At 39.8% G+C, this 27,468-nt stretch overlaps 1 protein-coding gene across 3 annotated transcripts in view; it reads right to left on the bottom strand.

The window, feature by feature from the left end:
* The window catches only part of paplna (papilin a, proteoglycan-like sulfated glycoprotein), a 55,108-nt gene that overhangs the window by 10,735 nt on the left and 16,905 nt on the right, over positions 1-27,468 (bottom strand). The window contains exons 12-21 of one of the 3 annotated variants that reach the window (XM_059520901.1): positions 20,630-20,756; positions 20,356-20,427; positions 17,634-17,838; positions 16,326-16,502; positions 16,090-16,240; positions 15,792-15,872; positions 15,449-15,617; positions 15,238-15,325; positions 9,770-9,887; positions 7,606-7,942 (exon numbers count right to left, since the gene is read on the bottom strand). In XM_059520901.1, coding sequence (XP_059376884.1) covers positions 7,606-7,942; positions 9,770-9,887; positions 15,238-15,325; positions 15,449-15,617; positions 15,792-15,872; positions 16,090-16,240; positions 16,326-16,502; positions 17,634-17,838; positions 20,356-20,427; positions 20,630-20,756 — 1,525 coding nt within the window. The remainder of the gene's footprint in view (positions 1-7,605; positions 7,943-9,769; positions 9,888-15,237; positions 15,326-15,448; positions 15,618-15,791; positions 15,873-16,089; positions 16,241-16,325; positions 16,503-17,633; positions 17,839-20,355; positions 20,428-20,629; positions 20,757-27,468) is intronic. The other 2 variants (XM_059520902.1, XM_059520903.1) reach the window with 2 other exon arrangements.

Raw genomic sequence — 27,468 nt, 5'->3', positions numbered from 1 at the left:
CTATAGATCAAGAGCTTCCCCTTGACTCTAAAAGTGTTGCATCTTGTGATGATCCAAAGATGGCACTTAAACTAAAGAAATTAGATCTATCAATATGGAAACAAGAGTGTGAGGCTCAAAGAATCCGGCTTCGGGCTATTGAGGTACATGCTGATCATGATATTAGATTGCGGCAGCTAGATTTACAGGCTCAGCAAATGCAGAGTAAGCCTGTTCCATTGCCATGACCTAGAGCTCCCTCTGGCACTTCTCCTGTGCAAAGTCCTAATCGTTCAATGTTAGATTCACAATCAGGCTATGATGTAAGTAAAAACATTGCATTACTGCCAAAATTTCGTGAGAGCGAAGTTGACGCTTATTTCACCGCATTTGAACGAGTGGCTGCTAATTTGAAGTGGCCAAATGAGATGTGGGCCTTGTTACTGCAATGTAGTTTAGTAGGGAAGGCCCAGGAGGTTTCTTCAGCTTTGCCAATAGAGCAGTCTTTAGACTATGACATTGTTAAATCTGCAGTACTTCGAACCTATGAGCTTGTGCCTGAGGCCTATCGCCAGAAGTTTCGAAATTTGTCAAAAACAGTCAATCAGACATTTGTAGAATTTGCTAGAGAAAAGAAAAATCACTTTGAAAAAAGGTGTTTATCTAGCAAAGTTAATAGTTTTGAACAGCTGCAAGAATTGCTTTTGTTGGAAGATTTCAAGCGTTGCATCCCAGAGAAAATTGTTGTTCACTTGAATGAGAAAAGGGTTGTGTCTTTGCAGGATGCAGCAATTATTTGTGATGAATTTGTGTTGACCCATAAACAGGTGTTTTCTTCACCACGTCCAACTAGGAATCTGTCTTTTAGGGATGAGAGTAGGGAGAGAGGCATGCCTAAAAGTCCTCATTCATACAGAAATGACATGCCAGTCGCTAGTGGTCGTAACCCAGTTGCTAAATTAAATGGAGACGGGCGTGTTTACTTTTATTGTCTTAAACCCAGCCATTTAATTTCTGAGTGCAAGGCCTGGAAGCAGAAAAGCTCTGCTGCCAAGACTAAAAGTATAGCGTTTGTTCAGAGTGCGTCCAGTTTTGATTCTCCACTTGAGTCCAAAGTATATGAACCTTTCATTTTGAACGGCTCTGTGTCTCTTTCTGTTGGTTCTGACTATAAGCCTATTCAGATGCTGAGGGACACAGGAAGTGCACAGTCTTCGATTCTGAAGAGTGCTCTGTCATTCTCATCTGAGTCATATACTGGTGAAAGTGTTTTAATACAGGGTATTGAATTGGGTTGTGTCAAAGTTCCGTTGCACCAAGTCCATTTAAAGTCTGATCTGGTTGAAGGGCCTGTGAAGATAGCTGTCTGTTCTCAGTTATCAGTGAAGGGGATAAGTCTTATTCTAGGAAATGATCTAGCAGGTGGTAAGGTTTTTCCCTGTCCTGTGGTAACGGATGTTCCTACTGCTTGTGGTCCAAATGACATTGCAGAAAAGTTTCCCTCCATCTTTCCTGTTTGTGCTGTGACTCATGCTCAGGCACGTAAATATGATGATGTTGTTGAACTTTCAGACTCTTTCTTGATTCCTCCGAGTGAGCCGGTGGAAGTAAAGCTGTCTATTGACCCTGAACTTTTTAAATCTGATCTTGACGTCCTGACTGAAGTAGAGAAGATTCCTTTAACACTTGGTAGAAAACAATTAGCTATAGCACAAAAGTCTGATCCCACTTTGTCTAAGTGCATAAGTGCCACCTGTGCTGGTGAAAGAAGTCCTAAAACTAGAGTAGGGTATTTTTGGGACAGGGATGTGCTAATGCGTTGTTGGAAGCGACAATATTCTGATGAGGATGAGTGGAGTGCAAGCTACCAAATGGGGGGGGGCACTTGAAAGGTTTCACCAAACTTTAAAGTCCATGCTTCGTGCATACTGTCTTGATACAGGAAAAGACTGGGGAGAGGGATTGCCTTTACTCATGTTTGCAATTAGAGAGACCGTTCAAGAGTCACTGGGTTTCAGTCCTGCAGAACTCGTTTTTGGCCATACAGTTTGGGGATCATTGAAGTTGTTTAGTGAGCAGTTGCTGTCTAAGACCACTTTACCCATGTCAGTGTTAGACTATGTCAGTTCTTTTCGGGGACGTCTCCACAGGGCATGTGAAGTTGCAAAACAGCATCTTGTTAAAACACAGGCTAAAATGAAAGCTTATTATGATAAGCAAAGTGTGGTGCGTAATTTTCAACCTGGTGAAAAAGTGCTTGTCCTTCTTCCTGTTCCTGGCTTAGCTTTGCAAGCAAAATTTTCGGGCCCCTATGTTGTTGATAGAAAGCTTGGTGACACAGAGTATGTGATTAGTACCCCAGACCGTAAGAGAAAAACATGGTTGTGTCACATAAATATGTTGAAAGCCTACGTGTCAAGGTCGGTATCTCCAGAGTCAATACCAAAACCTGTATCGGTTTTGTCCACTAGTGTCAGGCAAGTGGTATATAATCCTGTAAATGATGGCTTGGCCGATAGTGATGTTCATGGCCTGACAATGCGCTTAAATAATTCCTCCATTTTGAGTGATTTGAAATCATATCTCTGGTATCTTCCTAAAGCACAATGTGAGGACATTGTAAATCTGATCCACAAGTATTCTACTTTATTTTCTGATGTGCCAATGCAGACTACAGTGTTGAAACACGATATCGACCTGACTCAACTGTAAAATTTTGTACTGACTACCGTAGGGTTAATAATGTAACAAAACCAGACTCCTTCCCCATGCCACGTATGGAGGATTGTGTAGATTGAGAAGGCTCTGCTCGTTACATTACCAAGCTTGATCTCCTAAAGGGGTATTGGCAGGTACCTTTGAACCCACGGGCCTCTGAGATCTCTGCATTTGTCACCCCTGATAACTTCCTGCAATATTCCATTATGGCATTCGGGATGAGAAATGCCCCAGCAACTTTCCAACGCCTCATGCAGAGAGTTTTGTCAGGGGTGCCCAATTGTGAGGTATATCTGGACGACTTGGTTATTTACTCAATGTCTTGGGAGGATCACGTAAATAGCTTGGAACTAGTTTTCAAGAGGTTGGCTGAAGCATCATTGACCTTAAACTTGGCGAAGTGTGAATTTGCTAAAGCTATGGTCACTTATCTTGGTAAAGTGATTGGACAAGGGCAAGTTAAGCCAGTTGATGCCAAAGTGTATGCCATTGTTGATTTTCCCACCCCAACCAACAAGAGAGAGCTCCGACGTTTTCTGGGGATGACTGGATATTACCGTGGGTTCTGTAGGAATTTTTCAGCGGTGGTATCCCCACTGACAGATCTGCTAAGTAAGGCCAGAAAATTTTTGTGGGGACCTGAATGTGAACAGGCCTTTAATTCTGCAAAGATACTCCTTTGTAATTCACCAGTGTTGTCTGCTCCTACCTTTTCACTTCCTTTCAAGTTACAAGTGGATGCCAGTGCCTGTGGAGCTGGAGCTGTATTGCTGCAGGATGACTCTGGTGTTGAACACCCTGTAGCTTACTTCTCTAAAAAGTTTACGAAGAGTCAAAGAAAATATAGTACTATCGAGAAAGAAGCACTATCTCTGTTGCTGGCACTTCAGCATTTTGAAGTATATGTTGGTGGAAGCTGTAATCCCATTACGTTGTATACGGACCACAATCCCAGGTAAAGCCAGGTGAAGGTGATCTCCTGGACTGAAGGATGCTCGTTTGGGGAGTGGTCTTGTCAAGAAAGCCTCATTGTGCTCAAGGGAAGAGAGTGCGTGTTTCTTTTGTTGTTTTGGGGCTTTAGCTAATAGTTGGTTGTTTCTAAGCTTTGCTGCTGTTCAGTTGTGAATGAGTGTAAAACCTTTCGATTTAATTATTTGCCTTGCCGTTAACTTTTTAACATTGTTACATTGATATAGACACTTGTTTCTTTCTGTATTTATTTTGATACCAATTGTGGAAACGTATCTTCTGTTTTCAATATATATATTATAAAATACCAAATAGGGAAGTTCTAGGGAGTGGGTGCCCTCTTTTTTTAACTATTTTCTCCTGTTTAAACTAGAGAGGGAGTAAGGGAATTATATTGTTGTTTATTTCCTTTTTATTTCGGTTAGGTAAGTGTAGACTTGGTCGCAATAGAGGCATTTTTATTACTGTATTTTCTTTGGGATTTTCATCCACTCCTGAAGACTTAATACTTCCTTGTTTGTGTTACATCAAATAAATTGTTGTATCACAGTTATGTTGTTTACTTTTTTTTTTACTTTAATGTTGCTTTCCCCTATCCTAGACTGGGTGGAACGTAACACAATGCATAAGATTTGTTGTAGGCTAAATAAATAAATAAATATTTTATATATATATATATATATATATATATATATATATACAACCCGAATTCCGGAAAAGTTGGGACGTTTTTTAAATTTTAATAAAATGAAAACTAAAAGACTTTCAAATCACATGAGCCAATATTTTATTCACAATAGAACATAGATAACATAGCAAATGTTTAAACTGAGAAAGTTTACAATTTTATGCACAAAATGAGCTCATTTCAATTTTGATTTCTGCTACAGGTCTCAAAATAGTTGGGACGGGGCATGTTTACCATGGTGTAGCATCTCCTTTTCTTTTCAAAACAGTTTGAAGACGTCTGGGCATTGAGGCTATGAGTTGCTGGAGTTTTGCTGTTGGAATTTGGTCCCATTCTTGGCTTATATAGATTTCCAGCTGCTGAAGAGTTTGTGGTCGTCTTTGACGTATTTTTCGTTAAATGATGCGCCAAATGTTCTCTATAGGTGAAAGATCTGGACTGCAGGCAGGCCAGGTTAGCACCCAGACTCTTCTACGACGAAGCCATGCTGTTGTTATAGCTGCAGTATGTGGTTTTGCATTATCCTGCTGAAATAAACAAGGCCTTCCCTGAAATAGACGTTGTTTGGAGGGAAGCATATGTTGCTCTAAAACCTTTATATACCTTTCAGCATTCACAGAGCCTTCCAAAACATGCAAGCTGCCCATACCGTATGCACTTATGCACCCCCATACCATCAGAGATGCTGGCTTTTGAACTGAACGCTGATAACATGCTGGAAGGTCTCCCTCCTCTTTAGCCCGGAGGACACGGCGTCCGTGATTTCCAACAAGAATGTCAAATTTGGACTCGTCTGACCATAAAACACTATTCCACTTTGAAATAGTCCATTTTAAATGAGCCTTGGCCCACAGGACACGACGGCGCTTCTGGACCATGTTCACATATGGCTTCCTTTTTGCATGATAGAGCTTTAGTTGGCATCTGCTGATGGCACGGCGGATTGTGTTTACCGACAGTGGTTTCTGAAAGTATTCCTGGGCCCATTTAGTAATGTCATTGACACAATCATGCCAATGAGTGATGCAGTGTCGTCTGAGAGCCCGAAGACCACGGGCATCCAATAAAGGTCTCCGGCCTTGTCCCTTACGCACCGAGATTTCTCCAGTTTCTCTGAATCTTTTGATGATGTTATGCACTGTACATGATGAGATTTGCAAAGCCTTTGCAATTTGACGTTGAGGAACATTGTTTTTAAAGTTTTCCAAAAAATTTTTACGCAGTCTTTCACAGATTGGAGAGCCTCTGCCCATCTTTACTTCTGAGAGACTCTGCTTCTCTGAGACAAAGCTTTTATAGCTAATCATGTTACAGACCTGATATCAATTAACTTAATTAATCACTAGATGTTCTCCCAGCTGAATCTTTTCAAACTGCTTGCTTTTTTAGCCATTTGTTGCCCCCGTGCCAACTTTTTTGAGACTTGTAGCAGGCATTAAATTTTAAATGAGCTAATTAAGTGGATAAAAGTGTAAAATTTCTCAGTTTAAACATTTGCTACGTTATCTATGTTCTATTGTGAATAAAATATTGGCTCATGTGATTTGAAATTCCTTTAGTTTTCATTTTATTAAAATTAAAAAAACGTCCCAACTTTTCCGGAATTCGGGTTGTATATATATATTTATATATATATATATATATATATATATATATATATATATATATATATAAATGCCTACATGTCATAATTGATAGTCATCACATGTATCAGAATTAGGCTATCTATTTGCTTGCACACAAACAGCTCCGTTTCATCTCAGAGACGCGTTATGTCTTTGCGCTTGCCAAACTCTGTTGTGTAAATAGCAAATCAGTCATGGTATGTGCGCAACTGGCTCTTAAAGGGAATTGAAGATGAGACTCTGATTGGTTTTTTGTACGCTACGCCCAAAAAACACCCATTACTCATTAAGAGAACAGGGACAACCCATTTAGACCATGCGTCAAGGCATGGCAAACATTTTTCCGTCGTTAAAATAGCAAAAGCGGATTTGGACACACCCTGAGTGCACCTGCGCCGTGCGCTTTACACTTTACGTTTAGATCGTTAAAATAGTGCCCCATATGTTAGTATTAGGATGTGGAAATCAAAAAATGCAGCCATCATGTAACATGTATTGTTGGCCCTGGAACATTTAAAGACAGTTAATTGTTTGATGAACATGTCAACTTTAAACCTTAAATCTGACGGGTTGATTGGAATGTTGTTCTAGGAACAACAAGGATACTAAACGTAAACACTTGGCGAAATCACAGCAAGTGTATTGGTAAGGTGTTCTACTCTACAACAATCTGTTTCACATACTACAGCTACAATGTAAGAACAGGACTTGGGAGAGACACACAAACAGTCAGGGATGATTAGGACCCCACAGCAGATTTTATTAGTCACGGTGTAATGAATCATGTTCCACACACACACCTGGTTATGGAAGGGGGAGGTAAACTAAAACTAACTAAACAACACTAAAGCAACAGAAAGAGGAGGATAACAGTCTGCGTCAGGGAAAATAAAACAATTCCAAAAGCACAGCAATGTCCAGCACTTCACAGTGAGGAGTGTCAACTTCTACATGGAGTGTGTGTATACTTATGCAGTAGATTAGTAAGATTAAGAAGCGTGAGGCAAGTCATAATACATGAAAATGACATTACGCTGCATTCAAATTGCAAATATGTTTTAGAGAGTGTACACAGGGTCCAACTTTAACTTGCTAGTTGGTCAGTTATTTATTTGAGAACTTAAATTAATATCACAACTAGTTTTAGTCTCACAAATGGTTAAACTTTATGAATGATAGTCTAAAATTCCAATCAAAGACATACAAACACTATTAGCTATTGAAATGTTAGCTTTGTCTATGGGAAGTCTCATCAAGTTCTTTTGAGAAGCAAATTTTTTCCTGAGAAACCAATCTAGCCTGTATATGATGTTCTGTGTAAACTATTGTCATAAGGGAAAATTTTATTTTTTATTACAGTCAGAAGGAAATACTGGCAAACGTGGCAAAAAGTTAATTTTGGATAAAGTGTGTACATATGCAGAACTCTGTTAGTGAAGCAATGCACACTATCGCTAACTTTGTGAAAAGAATATGCATTTAACACACATAAGTCTCTGTGCATGGCCTGCGGCTCCTCTCTCGGCTCTTCAGCAGGGCATGAAGGGCAGACAGCAGAAGAGAACTTGCAGGGGTTTGGGCCTGGGAGAGGAGTAGAGCGATCCAGGGCAATTTGAAGAAACTTACCTGGCAGCGGGGCTGCTCTGCTGCATGGCACTGGGGTCCAGCCGGATAGCCCGGTGCATGTGGGACGCACCACTAGAGCTGTGGTGGATCCGTGCGGGGAAGCGACGTCCACCATGCTGCAAAGACAAGACATGCGCCTGGTCCCGCTGACTCAGTTCGGATCTCAGGCACATTCTCTGGCATTCCTCCTCTGAGGCAAAGTTGTTGCTATTGCCATGGCAGCCACCATACCAGAAATGAATGCAGTGCGAGGAAGAGCGGTCGTAGTAGTAACGGGATGTCCAATTATCACATGGCCCAACTGTATGGGGTAGGTCACAGGACCGAGAATGCTGTGCTGAGGAGCCGAGGGGTAAGAGAAAATATGCAATCTGTTATACAGAGTTTGATTAGCCAATTAATTTAGATTAGATTAGATTAATTTTTTTCAATTGCCAGTATTGTAGTCGAGACTCATTTGAGTCCAAATCAAACATGAGACCAGAGCAGTGTCATCAAAATGAAGTCCATGATAAACCAAGACCATCAAAATCTGGTCATGGACTCGGCCTTGAGAATTACATTGTCTTGGTCTTGTACATATGTGACCATGGAGCACAAAAGCAGTCTTAAGTAGCACAGGTATATTTGTACAAACCTGATTCCAAAAAACTTGGGACACTGTACAAATTGTGAATAAAAACAGAATGCAATGATGTGGAAATTTCAAATTTCAATATTTTATTCAGAATTCAACATAGATGATATATCAAATGTTTAAACTGAGAAAATGCATAATTCTATGGGGAAAATAAGTTGATTTTAAATTTCATGGCATTAACACATCTAAAAAAAGTTGGGACAAGGCTATGTTTACCACTGTGTGGCATCCCCTCTTCTTTTTATAACAGTCTGCAAACGTCTGGGGACTGAGGAGACAAGTTGCTCAAGTTTAGGAATAGGAATGTTGTCCCATTCTTGTCTAATACAGGCTTCTAGTTGCTCAACTGTCTTAGGTCTTTATGATGCGCCAAATGTTTTCTATGGGTGAAAGATCTGGACTGCAAGCTGGCCATTTCAGTACCCGGATCCTTCTTCTACGCAGCCATGATGTTGTAATTGATGCAGTATGTGGTCTGGCATTGTCATTTTGGAAAATGCAAGGACTTCCCTGAAAGAGATGATGTCTGGATGGGAGCATATGTTGTTCTAGAACTTGGATATACCTTTAAGCATTGATGGTGCCTTTCCAGATGTGTAAGTTGCCCATGCCACACGCACTCATGCAACCACATACCATCAGAGATGCAGGCTTCTGAACTGAGCGCTGATAACAACTTTGTCCTCTTTAGTCTGGATGACATGGCGTACCAGTTTTCCAAAAAGAACTTCAAATTTTGATTCATCTGACCACAGAACAGTTTTAAATAAGCCTTCTCCCAGAGAAAACACCTATGCTTCTGGACCATGTTTAGATATGGCTTCTTTTTTGACCTATAGAGTTTAAGCCGACAATGGCAAATGGGATGGTGGATTGTGTTCACCGACAATGTTTTCTGGAAGTATTCCTCAGCCCATGTTGTGATTTCCATTACAGTATCATTCCTGTATGTGATGTAGTGCCGTCTAAGGGCCAGAAGATCACGGGCATTGAGTATGGTTTTTAGGCATAGACCCTTACGCACTGACGTTGTTCCAGATTCTCTGAATCTTTGGATGATATTATGCACTGTAGATGATGATAGCTTCAAACTCTTTGCAATTTTTCTCTGAGAAACTCCTTTGTGATATTGCTCTACTATTTTTCACCACAGCATTGGGGGAATTGGTGATCCTCTGCCCATTCTGAGAGACACTGCCACTCTGAGAGGATCGTTTTATACCCAATCAGGTTGCCAATTGACCTAATAAGTTGCAAATTGGTCCTCCAGCTGTTCCTTACATGTACATTTAACTTTTCTGGCCTCTTATTGCTACCTGTCCCAACTTTTTTGGAATGTGTAGATCTCATGAAATCCAAAGCTCTCCAAAAATTTACCCTAATGACTGGTTTTGTGGTCCTGGGTCAAATATTTTTATGGGCTTGGTCCCTTTGGACTCGACCCCTCTCTTGGGTTCAACTCAAATAAGATGGTCTTGACTACGACACTTTTCTAATGCTCTGACATATTATATTATGACTTACTATTGCTGGGGGGGTTGGAGCACCCCTCCCCATGAGTACCACCAGCGGCCGTCACACCATCATAGCAGCAACCATGGGTGGACATCTTGCAGTCTGTAGGTGCAGATGGTATGTCTGACTTCGTAGAGAAAATAAACAAAAAGGACATAAAAACAGAGATAGAAAGAGACATTAGGGCTTTCTTTCTGAGGATGTACTATGCACTAATGCAAATGAGCATTTATATGAGGCGGAATATACCAGGAACCCAGAACAGTTCTTTTTGTGAGCGGATTAAAAAGTAAAAAAAAAAAATGCAAGTAAAAAAGCAATGCCAATTAATGTTTTCAAAAGAAAAGCAAAAAACTTTTAAACGGATCCAAGAAACTCACATATCCACAGTAGGTAAAGCAATCTAAGAGCAAGTCTTCGTCAAAATTTCCAAGAAGTGGACAGTCAGTGACCTCCAGAACATATACACCAGATCAACTGAAGCAATGCCAGCCAGGGAGGACAAGACCCTGAGGGTCTCAAGGGGAAATTGTTGAAAAACCTGGCATACTGATTAAAAAATAGGCCCTGATCTAGATGATCTTACCATCAGGATGACTGACTTTGTAGCAATTGCACAACAAGGGATCCCTACCTCTTGCCACTCTCCATGCTCATCCTGTGTTGAGCCCAAAACCATGTAAGAATAATGATTATTGAATTCTTTATGGTATCCATTTTCCTCCTTGCCTTCCTACAGTGGGGCTGATCCTTTTTTTCTTTCTTTCTTTCTTTCTTTCTTTCTTTCTTTCTTTCTTTCTTTCTTTCTTTCTTTCGTTCTTTCTTTCTTTCTATATAAAGGATTTTCACAGAACTACCGGTTGATCCAAAGTGCTGTACAATACAGTAAAAATGAAACCTAAGAAACCACTAAACATCAAAACACAATATAACAATACAAGTGACATGGCTAAATAAAAGCTAATGACAAAATATGTTTTTTAAGCAGGTATTTAAATACTGGTAAAGAGGGCGCAGATCAAATAGAAGCTGGTAATTATATGGTAATTATCCATAGACTAGGACCGGCAACAGTGAAGGCTCGATCACCTCTACAATGGAACCTCGATCTAGGAACAGAGAGGAGACCAAGATTACTGGATCTTAGGTACCTATTTGGTCTATGGATAGAGATTGCCTCAGAGATATAATGGGGCTTGGTTATGAGATAAAAAAAAGAAGTTACATCTTTTAAAAAATGATTTCGTTTTGGTTCTCATTTAACACTAAAAGATTCTGCTTTAACCATATTTGTAAAAATACAGCTGAGTATCATCTGTGTATAGATGGAAGGACACTCCTTATTTCTCAAAGAAAGCACCCATCGGTAGCATAAATATAGAAAATAAAACTGGGGCAAGAATTGAGCCCTGTGGCACCCCACAAGCAAGTGGGCATGAGGACGAACTATGTTGACCAATGGAAACACTAAAACTTCTATTTGTTAAAAAAGATTGAAATCATTTCAACACCTTGCCCTGTAACACAACACAGCTCTCCAACCTGGAAATCAAGTTGTTTTGGTCAACAATATCAAATGGAGACCTTAAGTTTAAAAGCACCAAAGCCACAACATTTCCTTTATCTGTTTCTAGTAAAATATAATTGTTGAGACTTAAAAACAAACTGGAATTTAAAAAATATATATTATTTGACAGCAAATGGGACTACAGCTGGGTCAACACAATTTTCTCAAAAATCGTAGAAAGAAATGGCAAGTTTGATATAGGCCTAAAATTATAAAAATTTAAAGAATCAAGAGGTGGCCTTTTTAATAATGGAGTTTCTGTAGCTGTTTTAGGCAGTCAGGAACAACCCCAGTAATTAGACTAGTATTCAAAATGGAAAAAAAGATAATGTCCAACAGTATTTAATTATTTATTTATTTTTGAATCTAGATGGAATGATTTCTTGAGAAGATCAAGATGATCTTAGACATTCAACAATACCTAATTTTACCTAACAATACCCAATACCAGGATTCAAAAGAAACAGGCTGAAAATCGCTCCACAGCAACAAACCACTTGATCTCTCAGGTTGAACAAAATTCCCCAAGGGCAGGTTAGATCTTAATGGAATGGTTTTCTCATCAAATAATATATAGAATTGTTCACACAGTGATAGGGAAGCATCAGGAAAAAAAATTGACGGAACTGAGCACAGAATCAATAACGGAGAAGAGGGTCTTAGGTCTGTGTAAACTGTAATAATAACAATAAACTCAGATATTTGGACTTGGTGGCCTTAACAGCTCTCTGATACACATACGATTTTTCCACATTTCATATGAGTCCTATAAGTTATACTTGCACCATTTTCACTCTGCTCTTCTGCAAGCCTTTCTAAGCAATAAGACTCTAGTAGAGTACACTAGATAAACATTTTTGATTGAAGCAATTAAAAATTCTGTTTACCTCCTGCATAGGAGAGGACAGTTCAGGCACAGGTGAATAAATTTTTAGCATAAGAGGCAGCAAATATCTCACTTGAGTGGAGAAATAACGATTCATTGAAGAAACTACTGGATTGGGAAAATGAGAGGATGAAAATACCAGTCTGTGGTCAGAAAAACAAGTTTCACTTATTTCAATGTCCAATATTTGGACCAAGTCCAACATGTGATCATGAGCATTAGTAGGCTCTTGCACCCACTGCACAAAACCAGATGAGTCAATAAGATTTTTTAATTTAGTTACCAGGGGTTTAGTGGGGCAACATAAATGGATATTGAAATCACCCAACACTAAGATGTAATCAAACCTTGGAGTAAATCAGATAATTAATAGAAAGGCATTGTTAATACGTGGTGGGCGATAGATATTAACACACAGAACTTGATGTACCAAATCTGTTTGAAGAAGCTGTACCCCAAAACTTGAGTAGATACCAGTCGGAATGGCACGTGTAATAAACTTTCATTTGAAAACGGCTGCAAGTACTCCTCCACATCCAGATTCCTTTGGGCAATTATAATGATGTAATCCTGAGGAACAAGTTCAGAAAAAGGACTAAAGTCTCCCTCTTTAACCCAAGTTTCCGTCAAAAATGTAAAATCCAAAACCTTTGAAGTAAAAAAGTCATGCAAGATAAAGAAAGTTAATTTTTCTCATTCTGAAGGACTTGCAAGGCAAAGGATGGCCTCAGTTCAGTAGATGGAGAATGCCGTGGTTAGCTCCACCGCAAGCCAGGGAGAGATGGGGCGCACGGGCGCGTCCAGAAAGCCAGAGGCAATCGGAATAATCCACTGATAGGGCCTCTACAGCATGTGTCTTGCCACAAAACGACCAGAGATGGGCCAGATGCCAGTAGGTAAGTCCGAAGGATGAGTAAATTTAGAGAGTAAACAGGACTTGATCCTGATAGTAACACCAGGCCACTTCCCTTGTCTCCTGCGATGACTTCTGTGGCGCATCGAAGGGCCGTTCAACACAGATTATCAATAATGTTCAAGGCGAACTGCGGTGGACATGTATAAGATCCACTCCAAATGGCATCAGGCGAGTCAGAGATTAGATTTCCAAAATCAAGTAATGTTTGACAGTCATAAGTTAACAGTGTTGAGTTTACAGTAGTTAAAACTGATGTTAAAATAGACAACATCAAAACATTAAATGAACAGGGGAGACAATTTGCAACACACCGGCTCATCTTCATTGTATTAAAAGAAACATTGTTGCTACACTATCATTATTGCTATGTCCTTGTAATCTCTGGAGATAAGGGCAATTTAATTTCCACTGGCGAGTGGGGCCACTAAAGGGGAAGTGAACAATCTGTGGGGCTCTCCACTAAAGACTAAACTAGGACAATATTATAATGAACTTGAAGGGTCAAACATAATATGGTGTGAATATCTTTGAGACCAGTTTATGTAGTAGGTTTTTGGTTGACAGTTGCATCCACTGTTCTGGACTGAAGACAGGCTTGATTGTGTTCCGGCCAACTTCTTTTCCATGGACCAGTTGGACCAGTTGTTTGTATATTATCAGTAGTTGGCATATTATGTAGTTTTGCTCCATCTGCATTGATTGGTTTCAAATTATGCGACTGAATTTGTACCCTGAAGTTTTCCTGAGGGTGAGATGTGGGACCTCAGTAGGACAACATCTTGCAGAGCTTCCAGATGACATTCTGGAGGAGGTTTACACCTATGACCTTTTGGCGGAATGTGATGATCTGGAGCAGGGGTGTCTAGTCCTGCTTCTGAATGGCTAATTTCCTGCAGAGTTTAGCTCTAATACACCTGCCTGGAAGTTTGAAGTGATCCTGAAGACCTTAATTAGCTCATCCAGGTGTGTTAATTGGGTCAGGGAAAGCCCTGATCTAGAGAATCTTGTCATCAGGATGGCTGGCTGTGTGCTCAACATAGGCCTCTTTGGGATAAAGAGTACATTAAGCTCTACCTCTTGCCCCTTCTTTTACTGAACCTGCTCCTGAGCCCAAGACCACGCAGGCAATATGACTGTCATTGAATTATTTGTGGTGTTCACCCCCCCCCCCCCGCATTCTTACAGTGAGGCCAAGTTTCCGATGCTCAGTCCTTGTGGACTCGGGGGCCGAGGGCAACTTCATTTACTCCTTACTGGTGGCCAAGTGGGGCCAAGAGGGGGAAATTAACAATATGTGTGGCTCTCCACCAAAGACCTGCCAACTTGTAAATTGGCATGACAGTTCACTGTGCCATTCCCTATTATCAAGGACCTCAGTCTATTGTTCAGGCTTTCAGTCTCAATCCATAGAGTCTAACTTTATAGTGTGAGTGAAATGTGTCTGTCATGTTTCTTTGAATCCTTCTATCTTGAGTGCATAATTTATAGCAACTAATTCTCACTCTCACCTTAGTATTTTCTGGGAAATACTGGGATAAACATGTCATTATAATGTGTAGCCGGGTATTGTGTCATTGTTTGCATTTTCAGCATTTATTTGGTGAAATTACACTCTATAAACCTTTAAAATGTCTTTACTCATTAGACAAGCTCTGTATTATGCACCTTGACCTTAAAGTGCAAAGAAAAATCACACTTTTTCAGTGGCAGCTCTAAGATTTTAATAATTTACCACTGAAGATGAAGGCTCAATTGATGTTTTAAAATCCATCTTTGATATATTTATTTATATTGACATTTGAATATGCTTGTCTTTTCTGTATGATTTGGATGGTTGTTTTTAGTATGGTCTTTTATTTTTTTGCTTGATATGCACAGCACCTATTGTAGGTGTACCTTGCACTTTTAAAAAGTGCTTTATAAAAGTATGACTTTTGAGTTGAGTTGATTTCACAAAGAGTAAGAGTATGGTAGGTGCTTATTGTAATCAACTGAAGGTGCTTCTAAGTACTCTTATTAAATGGAAACAACATGGACTGGATTAAGCTGCTGAAATAGTGTTCTGGAGCATTTCAACACAATTTGATATGTGCAAATGAAACACTCACTGCTGGAGACCAGTGTGGCCAGGAATCTGGACAGCCCTCCTTGTTGGGACCTTGGGCTATGGTCACACCATCATGACAACAGCCGTACCTGAGAGAAGTACATTTGCATTACATTTCTGGTAACTTACAGTTATTCTGTAAGAAAGAAATTATATACTGTGCCACAAATAAAATGAGTGCCTGTGATTAACTAATCTTAGTCCATGTGTACCTGCTCCATGTGCACGATGGTAAGCCTTGGTCCTGGTGACAGCCTTGGCTCTGTGGTCCACTGGCTGGGGTACTTCCATCAGGACAGCAGCCATAGTAGGTCTGGCTACAGTGAGGCGTGAGAGGCGTCCCATGAGGATTGTGGACAGCATTATTTTTAGGAGTTTCTGTTGTGTTAGACAATAAAAAATAACAAGCACTTTAATGAATGTTTCAGACACACAAAGATCATCTTTAACCAGCATAAAAAGTTAACCTGGGATCTGATTAAGATCACCCTTACATACAGCATGTGTGTACGGACTGAAAGATGGACGGATGGACAACTATGTTTAGAAACAAACCTAATGTGGGATCCTCGATGTACGGCAGGAAGCCCTGAATGGTGTTATCGTGACCGGTTGGGTCCTGCATGCTGGGCACATCTGCTCGTACCAATATAAAAAAAGAAAGAAACTTCATAAATGAACTGGATCAAACCCATTTAAATACTTTAGAGTTATGTAATAAACATTTTTAAGATCATGTATGATATGTGAAAACGTTATGCATTCATGTGTAGAATATGTGTACAAATCACTCTGAAAAACCATGAATGGAAGTGCGAAGAGCACTTAAAAAGCTAAAAAAAATCTTGTGTACCCTGAGGCCTGTAGCAAGGCTGTGCATTGCATCTTTCCACGGTAGAGGGTTTGGGATTGGACTGGCACTCCTCTACGCTGTACAGGTTTCTCTGTCTGTCTGAACAGATCACCTGCCGTTCCCGCAGCCCCGAGCCACAGCTCTTAGAGCACTTGAGAGAGAGTTTATGAGCAGGTAAGCTTGTGTCATATTTTATCAAGAGCTTGTCTGTAAATGAGGTGTGGTTTCTTCCTTACCAGACCCCAGTCTCCTATATGCCAGCCAATGGGACTCCTGCAGACGGGCATCTCACAGGCCTGGGTCCTGGGTGGCTTCGGTTGGGTCCCACATGCATAGTCCTCCAAAGAAGCTCCATCTGAACCCACACACACCACATCTCTCGTCTGTTTCCCAGAGTCGCACGTCACAGAGCACTACAGACATTAACAGGTTTGAATTCATACAGGAATCCACCGCAATATATAATCAATTATAATTTTAAGATATTGAATACTAGGAATGTTTTTTAAGCATTGTTATTTATTTAAAAACAGGAAAAAATAACCGCCTCACACTACTTAGAGAAAAAATACAAATGAAAGATAAAGTAAAGCAATTGAAACAAAATAAAAGTAAAATGCAAGAAGAATTTAGAAGAAATGTTTAAAAGACTGACAAATCTCCGAAATAAAAATAAATTCTATTTTACACAAAAAAGCCTTTTTAAGAACCGATAAGATGATTTGACATTAATTTTAATTACAATTAAGTAAATTTTCTACTAAATGTTATGGTGACACTTTACAATAAGGTCCCACTAGTTATCTTAAGTTAACGCATTTACTAATATTAAGAATGTGCACTACATTCGTTACAGTTTTTATTATCATTTATTTATTATTCAACAATACTATTACTTTCATGTTATTCATTTTATGTCTACTCAGGCCAATTAAATAATACTAATAGATTCAACTTCTGGTTTTAACAATGCACTAGTTAATGTTGATTTTATCATTAACTAACATTACTAAAATTTTTTGATCTATTTTTCATTGTTAGTTATGTTAACTAATTCATATAAATGGAACTTTGTTGTAAAGTGAAATGGTTTACGTTTTTATTTTTGTATTTTTTTTTAACTACAATTACAGAACTCTTCATTACTGTATGTTATTCTGTAATAAATAAATAAATCAATTTACAAAATTACAGTATCGGTATTTAAACCAGCATACAACAAATAATACAAATAGCAGCTAAATGTGGAGTATAAACACTCTACAATTTATAATAATTTCTTTACATTACATTATCAAGAATGACGTTCAGAATCAGATTTATTAAGAATGCTTAATTGTTATGAAAATAATATGACAATGCAAAAATATTCTTCATTTTCTTAAATGAAGACATTTTATTTAAACGAAAAGCTGCCTCATTTGGCCTGTTAAGTTCTTTTTAATTTTAGGGTGGAAAGGTTTTAAAAGATTCACACAAAAAACATTCTTACAATTTTATGTGAATTTGTTTATAATATTTTTCATAAAGTGTAGTTTATATACCTGGCTCCAGCTGGAGACTCTGTATTGAGCGCATCTCTGCATGTTACAGTTCTGTTGGTTGAGCGGTCTGGGTGTGTAGGAAGCACATTGGGAATCCTCCACCACTCGCGATCCTGCCGAGTCGTGAGACATACACTCCACTCTCCTCACCTGAAGACCCCCGCCACAGGTCACCGGACACGGGCTCCACTCCCCGGTCACCCAGCTGACACACGTCAACACACATGAGCAAAGCAAGCACAATGACAGTGAGTTATAGCATTTAGAGGATTCATTTAGCTGGCCTACTCAATACCAGCTTCCACAGCGCCAGTCTAACCCAAAGAAACTGCATGCTTTGGGTCACTTACATTCATGAGTATGAAAATGCTCTAGGTTAAATACAATTTAAGATGTATTAGCACAAAAATATTGTGACACATCATTCAGTTTTGCTCTTTCAATGGCAAGCAACCAAGGCATAATTCACTCCTTTTGAGGAGGGACTGCTTTTCTAGCAGATAAACTTCTGTTTATGCATTATAGTAATATATATATATATATATATAATAAAAACATAATATAATACAGTATAATTTCTGTATAATTTGCCTCATGTAAAGAGCACTTAAACATCCTATGATAAATGTCCCATTCTGAGGGCGAGAATAACAGAGTAATACGGTTTGTTAGTGATTTTACATATATTTATTTTAAACATTTATTCACAGTCTATTGGATTCTGTTTTAAACACAGCAACTGTAAACATTTCAATGGTTTCCAAAACTGATGAGACAAGTCATAATGATTTACAGTGGTAATTAATAGCATGTCACACAAATTGGATTTAACCTAGTTTTAACGGTTTACAAATACACACCTACATTAAACATACATATAAAGGGTTTGAATTCTGGAAAATGACAAGGACAATGCAAGTGTTCAGCAGAAACACTTGGCCTGTCAAAGCTGAGCAGGTGCTCCCAGAAACCTGAAGATGAGAGAAACATTCTGAAGATATCGCTCACGGTGGGGACAAAAGTATTCCCACAGCAAAAAGCAAAAGCACATGTTCTCTGGCAGCCGATCTGCTCAGGGACCACGACAGTTTCAGGTTTCTGTACATGAACATCAGAAGAAAAACCCAGGGGTTTACCGCTAAGACAAGTGAAAGACTTATTATTTTAACAGACAAATACTGCTTTCTACTTCACACGCAAATACACTCAGACAAACCGAAAACACCCAGACAGTGACCTCAACAAAACATCTAGATCATACATGTAGGCCATGATTTACAACAGGTTTGCATGTAAAAACTCCTGATCTACCAATGCAATATAAGAATTAACTAAAGATTGTGATTTCAGACATGCCAAATAGGTTTTTATGTCATATTCATATGCCAACTATTCAAGTATCTGTGAAATATTACTACGATATCAAATAACTGTTTTTTTTTATGTGAAAAGTATTGTTAAATGTTATTTATACTCTCTATATTGGATCTTAGTAAATCAGGCCCATCATGTATATAAAATCTATTCATATAAAATAGATTGATAGTGTCCACAAAACTATAATACACAACAACCTACCTAGAACACAGACAGCAGCTCAGCTCAGAGCTCTACGATTCATATATGTGAACGGCAGAAATCAGGGAAATATTTACTGAGGTGACAGTACTGCAGTGTCTATAAAGCAAAAGAGAAAAACCTCCTCTGACACACGAGGCAGGCTCAAAGAGACGAGTGAAGCTCTGAGCTGAACAGTTGCCCTGGTTCTTCACATGTGAAGGAACGAGTGCTTGTAAGACATAAACATCGCACTAAACATGTAAAACACTGGTGCAAACTGATCTCAAACACATATTAATGATGTGAACAATCTCTTAGATGAGCCAGACAGTATTACATTATGTTATGCACTTAAATAGAATAAACATTTACTGAAAGGAAATATATAAACACTTATTTGATTTGAGCTAGGTGCAAAGCAAGAGTTCTCATTTCATTTAGTTCAATTTGACAGATCAAGAAACTAAAAAGAGATAAAAACAAAAATATAGAAGTATTAATATATGTATATGTATGTAATGGTAATGTAACTAAGATTACTCATTTTAGGTCATTTATTCTGACTAGATATGGATTACTGTTAGATTACTTTTGACTTTTTTATAGATTTAAATTGAATTATTTATGACCTTTAACCAACAGCAGAGAACGTGCAAATTCACTCTTAAATAAATGAAACATTAACTGTAAATCTGTTCAAATTAATATTGTAGGACAGAGGGATTTGATTGACATTTTTTTTTTGAGAATGTCTGCATCACTTTAATTAAACAAACATTAATAAACATGAAAACCGCAATGACATGGCCGAAGTCTTCCAGGGTGTTTTTTTTTAGATTAGTTTAGTAACTGCCATAATTGTTAATCTTATGCCCTCAGAATCTGTGTAATCTAAATTGTCATTCATTTACTACCCAGCTCATTCTCAAAGGACATAAAGATCTAAAAGACACTGTAATACTGATGGACTGTTTTTGATCAACTATGGTGCTGTACGTACCAGGAAATCAGTTACACATAGATGATTAAAATTCTTTAGAAAATCTCATAATGTAGTCCAGAGGCGCATGAAACGTGAGATTCCTGAGAGGTTGCATAGTCTGGACACATATGTGTGTTTGAGGTCATGCGCTGCAGTATTTCAGCCTCTGAAGGCTGTTACCTGTACACTTGTACATAGACTCGTGGTGCTTCCATGGGCCTCCACAAGCGTGGCTCGTACACATACGCCATCCTTACAGAACAGGAACAGTACAGCCAAAGCTGTGAGACCCAGCGGTTCTCAACAAGTCAGACCGCAATTTACAACACAACATTAAAACGCATTTGTGGGGAGAAATCGGTTTATGATACTAAATAAACACTCTAAAGAGACATTCCAGATATTAATGCACCAAACAAACTACAAACTAAACTTTGAGCTGAAAATGCTGTACCTGCGGGTTTGTGGGCACTGCTGTTCATTGCATGTGCGGTTACTGAGGGGTCGAGGGAGGGAAGCACACAGGTAATCAGAATACGCTTCATCATCAAAAGTACAGAAGACCAGACGTGACTGGTAACCTAGAATATATGGAAAAAGGATTGCAAAATTACAGAAAAATATAAACCCTTTTTCAATACAGATATACCAACCATGAATAAATGCATAACAAATACGTAAGAAAATCCCAACCATGACAATTGCATGCAGGGCATAATATTAGCAGCCTACAAACACAATAGCTCTCAACCAAGGGCCTCAGCAAACTTCCAAATGGGCCTCAAAAAAATTATTTTACAGGTGCATCTCAAATTATAATGTCGTGGAAAAGTTAATTTATTTCAGTAATTCAACTCAAATTGTGAAACTTGTGTATTAAATAAATTAATAAAGTTGTTTAAGTCTTTGTTGTTGTTGTTTTAATTGTGATGATTTTGGCTCACATTTAACAAAAACCCACCAATTCACTATCACAACAAATTAGAATACTTCATAAGACCAATAAATAAATATATATATATGTTTAGTGAATTATAGTGAATGTTCATTTACTTTACATTTACTCAATACTTGGTAGGTGCTCCTTTTACTTTAATTACTTCCTCAATTTGGCGTGTCATGGAGGTGATCAGTTTGTGGCACTGCTGAGGTGGTATGGAAGCCCAGGATCTTCAAAAAGCTGCTCAGCAGAAGGAAGCATGAAGAGTGCTCCAAAATGTCTTGGTAAACGGGTGCAGTGACTTTGGTTTTCAAAAATCACAATGGACCAACACCAGCAGATGACATTGCACCCCAAAACATCACCGACTGTGGAAACTTAACACTGGACTTCAAGCAAATTGGGCTATGAGCTTCTCCACCCTTCCTTCAGACTCTAGGACCTTGGTTTCCAAATGAAATACAAAACTTGCTCTCATCTGAAAAGAAGACTTTGGACCACTGGGCAATAGGCAAGTTTTTCTTCTCCTTAGCCCAGGTAAGACACCTCTAACTTTGTCTGTGGTTCAGGACTGGCTTAACAAGAGGAATACGATATCTGTAGCCAAATTCCTTGACACGTCTGTATGCCTTGACTCAGTCCATTCCTTGTGAAGTTCACTCAAGTTCTTGAATGGATTTTGCTTGACAATCCTCATAAGGCTGTGGTTCTATCGTTAGATGTGTATCTTTTTCTTCCACACTTTTTCCTTCCACTCAACTTTCTGTTAACATGCTTGGATACAGCACTCTGTGAACAGCCAGCTTCTTTGGCAATGAATGTTTGTGTCTTACCCTCCTTGTGAAGGGTTGTCTTGATTGTCAATTATTGTCTTCTGGACAACTGTCAGATCAGTCTTCCCCATGATTGTGTAGCCTAGTGAACCAAACTGAGAGACCATTTTGAATGCTCAGGAAACCTTTGCAGGTGTTTTGATATGATTTGCTGATTGACATGTCACCATATTCTACTTTGTTGAGAGTGAATTGGTGTGTTTTTGTTAAAAGTGAGCCAAAATCATCACAATTAAAAGAACCAAAGACTTAAACTACTTCAGTCTGTGTGCATTTAATTTATTTAATACACATATTTCACAATTTGAGTTGAATTTCTGAAATAAATGAACTTTTCCACAACATTCTAATCTATTGAGATGCACCTGGATATAAGACAAAACAAGCATTAAGGCTTCAAAAAAAAATATATATATATCAAGATTCAAGGTGTATTTTTTATAATTAGTTCCCTCTAAACCTGTCATTTTTATTTGTGATCCAGGGGCTCCCACAGTATTGGAAAGCCTAGATATATGGATGTATTGATGGAAATAAGCTCTAAAATTTAAATCGCTCAGAAATGGCTTATTGAGCAAACATGGAAAAAGTACACATTTATTGGTGATAAAAAGTAGTCACATTTTCAGTTTGTTTATAGTTTGTTTTTATGTCTTTTCTGTTTTCAGTGTCATGATTGATTTTAACTAACCTGTTAATTAGTTCAGCTCTCATTTATTTGTTCCCTGTTTATTTGTTTCTTTGGTTACATATTTAGAATTTTCTGTTCTGGTGTGCCTCACTGGTTTCGGCCCATGTCTGCTTATTGTTTAAGCCCTCAGTTTCCTGTTCCCCTTTGTCCTGCATTGATTCTGTTTGTTTGTTTTATAGTGGTTGTATTTTTCTCCTGTTTCATGTTTTAAGAGATACTAAAACATCTTCCTAAGGATCTTTTTCATCATGTGCTTCACTGCACCCAAAAACCCATGAGAGAATGCAGAAACAAAACAAGGATTTAATAAACCGGGCTGAAGATTAACTCCTCACCAACAGCACGGATGACCTCAGGAGTGGTATGTGGAGGAGTTCTTGGAAAACTCCCATCTGGTGAGTTGAAGCAATACATTTCTCAATGCCTGCTTTTGGATGGGACTGAAGTTATTAATATGAGTTATGTCAGTTCCTTTCTCCCGTTAATTGTAATAGGCCCTTAGTGAACATTAATTATGTCCTCTGTCTGAACAGTTCAAATGTTGTAGTTGATGCAGTTTATGAGTGCAATCATTATCATCATTCAGTCTCCATCCGAAAGCATGTGGGCACTCCAGCTCACCTAAGCCTGCACCCTCCATATACCTTAGCACTGGGACCATGTCCCCCAGTCCACCTGTCTTTCCCCAAGACTGATAGATGATTTCTAACAGAGCTGACCTGATACCTAAAGTGGCAGATCCAGCCTTTACTTTCTTCTAGGTAGTTCTGAAGAAGACAACTTCTTCTATCCAGTCCCCAGCCTAGAGTCTGTTCTTGAATTCTCTCCAGAGTGTCATTCCAGTCCTAAGATTGCTAAATCTCCTGAGTACAGCCCAGTGATGACTCCAGCCCATGAGTACAGTCCAGTGATGGCTCCAGCCACTGAGTACAGCCCAGTGTAGGCTTCAGCACCCAAGTTCAGCCCAATGATGGCTCCAGCCCTTGAGCACAGCCCAGCGATGGCTCTAGCCCCTGAGTACAGCCCAGTGTCGGCTTCAGCCCCTAAGTACAGCCAGTGATGGCTCCAGCCCTTGAGCACAGCCCAGTGATGGCTCTAGCCCCTGAGTACAGCCCATTGTCAGCTTCAGCACCTAAGTACAGCCAGTGATGGCTCCATCCTTTGAGTACAGCCCAGTGATGGCTCTAGCCCCTGAGTACAACCCAGTGTCGGCTTCAGCACCTAAGTACAGCTAGTGATGGCTCCAGCCTTTGAGTACAGCCCAGTGATGGCTCTAGCCCCTGAGTACAGCCCAGTGTTGGCTTCAGCCCCTAAGTACAGCCAGTGATGGCTCCAGCCCTTGAGCGCAGCCCAGTGATGGCTCTAGCCCCTGAGTACAACCCAGTGTCGGCTTCAGCACCTAAGTACAGCCAGTGATGGCTCCAGCCCTTGAGTACAACCCAGTGATGGCTCCAGGCCATGAGCACAGCTCAGTAGTGGCTTCAGCCCTGGAATTCAGCCCAGTGTTGGCTCCAGCCCCAGAGTACAGGCTGGTGATGGCTCCAGCCCCTTGGTACAACTCAGTAATGGCTCCAGCCATGGAATTCAGCCCAGTGTTGGCTCCAGCCCGAGTATAGCCCAGTGATGGCTCCAGCCCCTGACCAGAGTTCAGTGATGGCTCCAGCACCAGAGTACAACCCAGTCTCAGCTTTAGCCCCTGAACACAACCCAGTGATGGCTCCAGTCCATGAACACAGCTCAGTGATGGCTCCAGCTCTACAATTCAGCCCAGTGATGGCTCCAGCCCCAGAATACAGCCCAGTTATGGCGCCAGCCCCTGAGTATAGCCCAGTGTTGGCTCCAGCCCCTGAGCACAGCCCAGTGTCGGCTCCAGCCCCGGAGTACAACCCAGTGATGGCTCCAGCTCTCGAGTACAACCCAGTGATGGCTCCAGCTCTCGAGTACAACCCAGTGATGGCTCCAGCTCTCGAGTACAACCCAGTGATGGCTCCAGCTCTTGAGTACAACCCAGTGATGGCTCCTGCTCTTGAGTACAACCCAGTGATGGCTCCAGCCCTTGAGTACAACCCAGTGATGGCTCCAGGCCATGAGCACAGCTCAGTAGTGGCTTCAGCCCTGGAATTCAGCCCAGTGTTGGCTCCAGCCCCAGAGTACAGGCTGGTGATGGCTCCAGCCCCTTGGTACAACTCAGAAATGGCTCCAGCCGTGGAATTCAGCCCAGTGTTGGCTCCAGCCCGAGTATAGCCCAGTGATGGCTTCAGCCGCTGAGCACAGCCAAGTGATGGCTCCAGCCCCTGACCAGAGTTCAGTGATGGCTCCAGCACCAGAGTACAACCCAGTCTCAGCTTTAGCCCCTGAACACAACCCAGTGATGGCTCCAGCCCCGGAGTACAACCCAGTGATGGCTCCAGCTCTCGAGTACAACCCAGTGATGGCTCCAGCTCTCGAGTACAACCCAATGATGGCTCCAGCTCTTGAGTACAACCCAGTGATGGCTCCTGCTCTTGAGTACAACCCAGTGATGGCTCCAGCCCTTGAGTACAACCCAGTGATGGCTCCAGCCCTTGAGTACAACCCAGTGATGGCTCCAGCCCTTGAGTACAACCCAGTGATGGCTCCAGCCCATAACCACAGCTCAGTAATGGCTCCAGCCCTAGCATTTAGCCCAGTGATGGCTCCAGCTCCAGAGTCAGACCAGTGATAGCCCTAGCCCCAGAGGATAGCCCAGTGTCATCTCCATCCCCTGAGCACAGCCCAGTGTCGGCTTCAGCCCCTTAGTACAGCCCAGTGATGTCTCCAGCCCCTGGCCAGAGTTCAGTGATGGATCTAGAATCTGATAATCACTGTGTGATTAAATTAATTTAATTATTCAGAATATGTTGCCACTAGTTTCTGTATATATAAAAGGTTTTATATGAGCATAAACCTCCAGAATTTTTTTATTTAAATATTTTAATTATTTTACACAATTTTAACATATTGCCACTCCTACTGTCTGTAAATAAAAAACTTTGAAAAAATTAGCTGCTTTGTCATCACAGCAGAAATATGAGAAATACCTCTGAATATCATTTTTTAGTCAAAAAGGTTGCGATACACTGTACTAATAGTGACATCAGCTTGCTTTACCCTTGTTAAAAATGTGAGAATTTGGTCCTTATTTTGCTTTAATGACAACATGAACAGGCTGGGGTGATCAGTGTAAGTTAGTGCATATGCAATGATCCTGTTATACAGAAGAGTAGATTTCAGTACTTACAAATTGTAGTCTGTTACTGATTACAAATTACATATTGAAAACTGTAGTTAGTTACATAATCTTGGTTACTTGTTTTAGGTAATACATTCGGACTACTTTTGAGATTACTTTCAGATTACTTTTTATCAAATTTGTTTTAAACTTACCATTAAAGTACCATAATGATATAAAAAAAGTGAATTAAAAACACATTCTATATTTATGTCAATATCATACACCAGGGTTTCCAAAACTGGGCTTAATGTAATAACTGCAGTGGGGTTAATAATTAGTAAAATCATAAAATGTTTAAATAATAATAATTTAAACACTTGAACACTAAAAATATAAAACATTTTATTTGTTCATCTGCAAGTCAATGTGACCATTAACCAACATCAAAGAACTGTAAACATGCAAATGTACTGTTAAATTACTGAAATTTAAGAAACCTTATTTCAAGTAAATGAAAACATGAAAACAACAATGACATTATAGGCCCAAAGTCTTCCCGGTTTGAAATATTTTTTGTTCAGATTTCCAGAATCAGCAGTTACAGCATAAACTGCTGTATTCTGGCACCCAACCCCGTTCTGCTTTCCTTCTTACTAGATATTCATAAAGATTGTTATTATGCATCATCATGTGCATCTCACCAACAGCAGCCCTCCCAAGCTTTGATGATAAGTGTCTCAACTGCAACTGCTCCTGATGTACTTCAGTGAAAACAACATCCAAACTGCCTCAAGATTTCTGCTGCAGCTAGTCTTTAATCAGAGATTAAATAAACCAGAAATTAAACATCCCCTTCATTCTCTTCAAACAGTGCCACTTTAGAGCTTTCCTTCCACAGGATATGCCACTTGGCTCTACTGGAGCTGGTTGGCTTGATACACACCCTATCTGTCCTGATCGGTCCAGGGTGTTTGTGACACAAATCTATGCATTTTTAACAGAATCCACAAAATGCCCGTGTAAAAAGCCTGGTTAGCTGTTTATGGCAGTAATCCGAATTTGATTACTGAATTAAAGCTGAAATTGAATTAGTTTCATAATTTGACATTGTAATTTTACAATGCAACATTAACATTGTTATTTTCCTGTTTATTTATGTGAAGCTGCATTAAAACAACCTGTACTAGAGCTGAAGATCTTTGCCCGAACCCGATGGGACCCGACGGGTTCGGGCTTAATTTATATCATCTTACGCGGGCTCGGGCCGGGCTCAGGCTTGCGATCCGGTTTGCGAGGTAAACGAGCGGTCATGTGATGTGTTTCAATTAGCGTGAGAAAGATGCGAAAAAGAATGCTGAGTAGGTGTAACGGAGATTTGCCTCTGGCGATTACGTTTTGGTTGCACCAGCAACTAAAGCAAAGTCTGAGTTGTGGAAAAGTTTTGAACATGTTTATAATGAGTATAATGAGTGAATAATGACGCACCATCAGTGAGCGCAGGAACGGGCTGAAGACATCTACAGTGGATTCAATAATTTTCCTCCACAAAAACATGTAGGCTTAGCCTAATTTCTGTGAAGGGTTTTTCAAATGATAACTAAATATTCATTGAGTCTTAAATGCATAATGTGGACAG

Source organism: Carassius carassius, chromosome 32 (assembly GCF_963082965.1).
Source record: "Carassius carassius chromosome 32, fCarCar2.1, whole genome shotgun sequence".
In the NCBI taxonomy this organism is placed as follows: Eukaryota; Metazoa; Chordata; class Actinopteri; order Cypriniformes; family Cyprinidae; genus Carassius; species Carassius carassius.
Note: the sequence above shows the minus strand (reverse complement) of the source record. Positions and strands in the feature narration are given on the sequence as shown.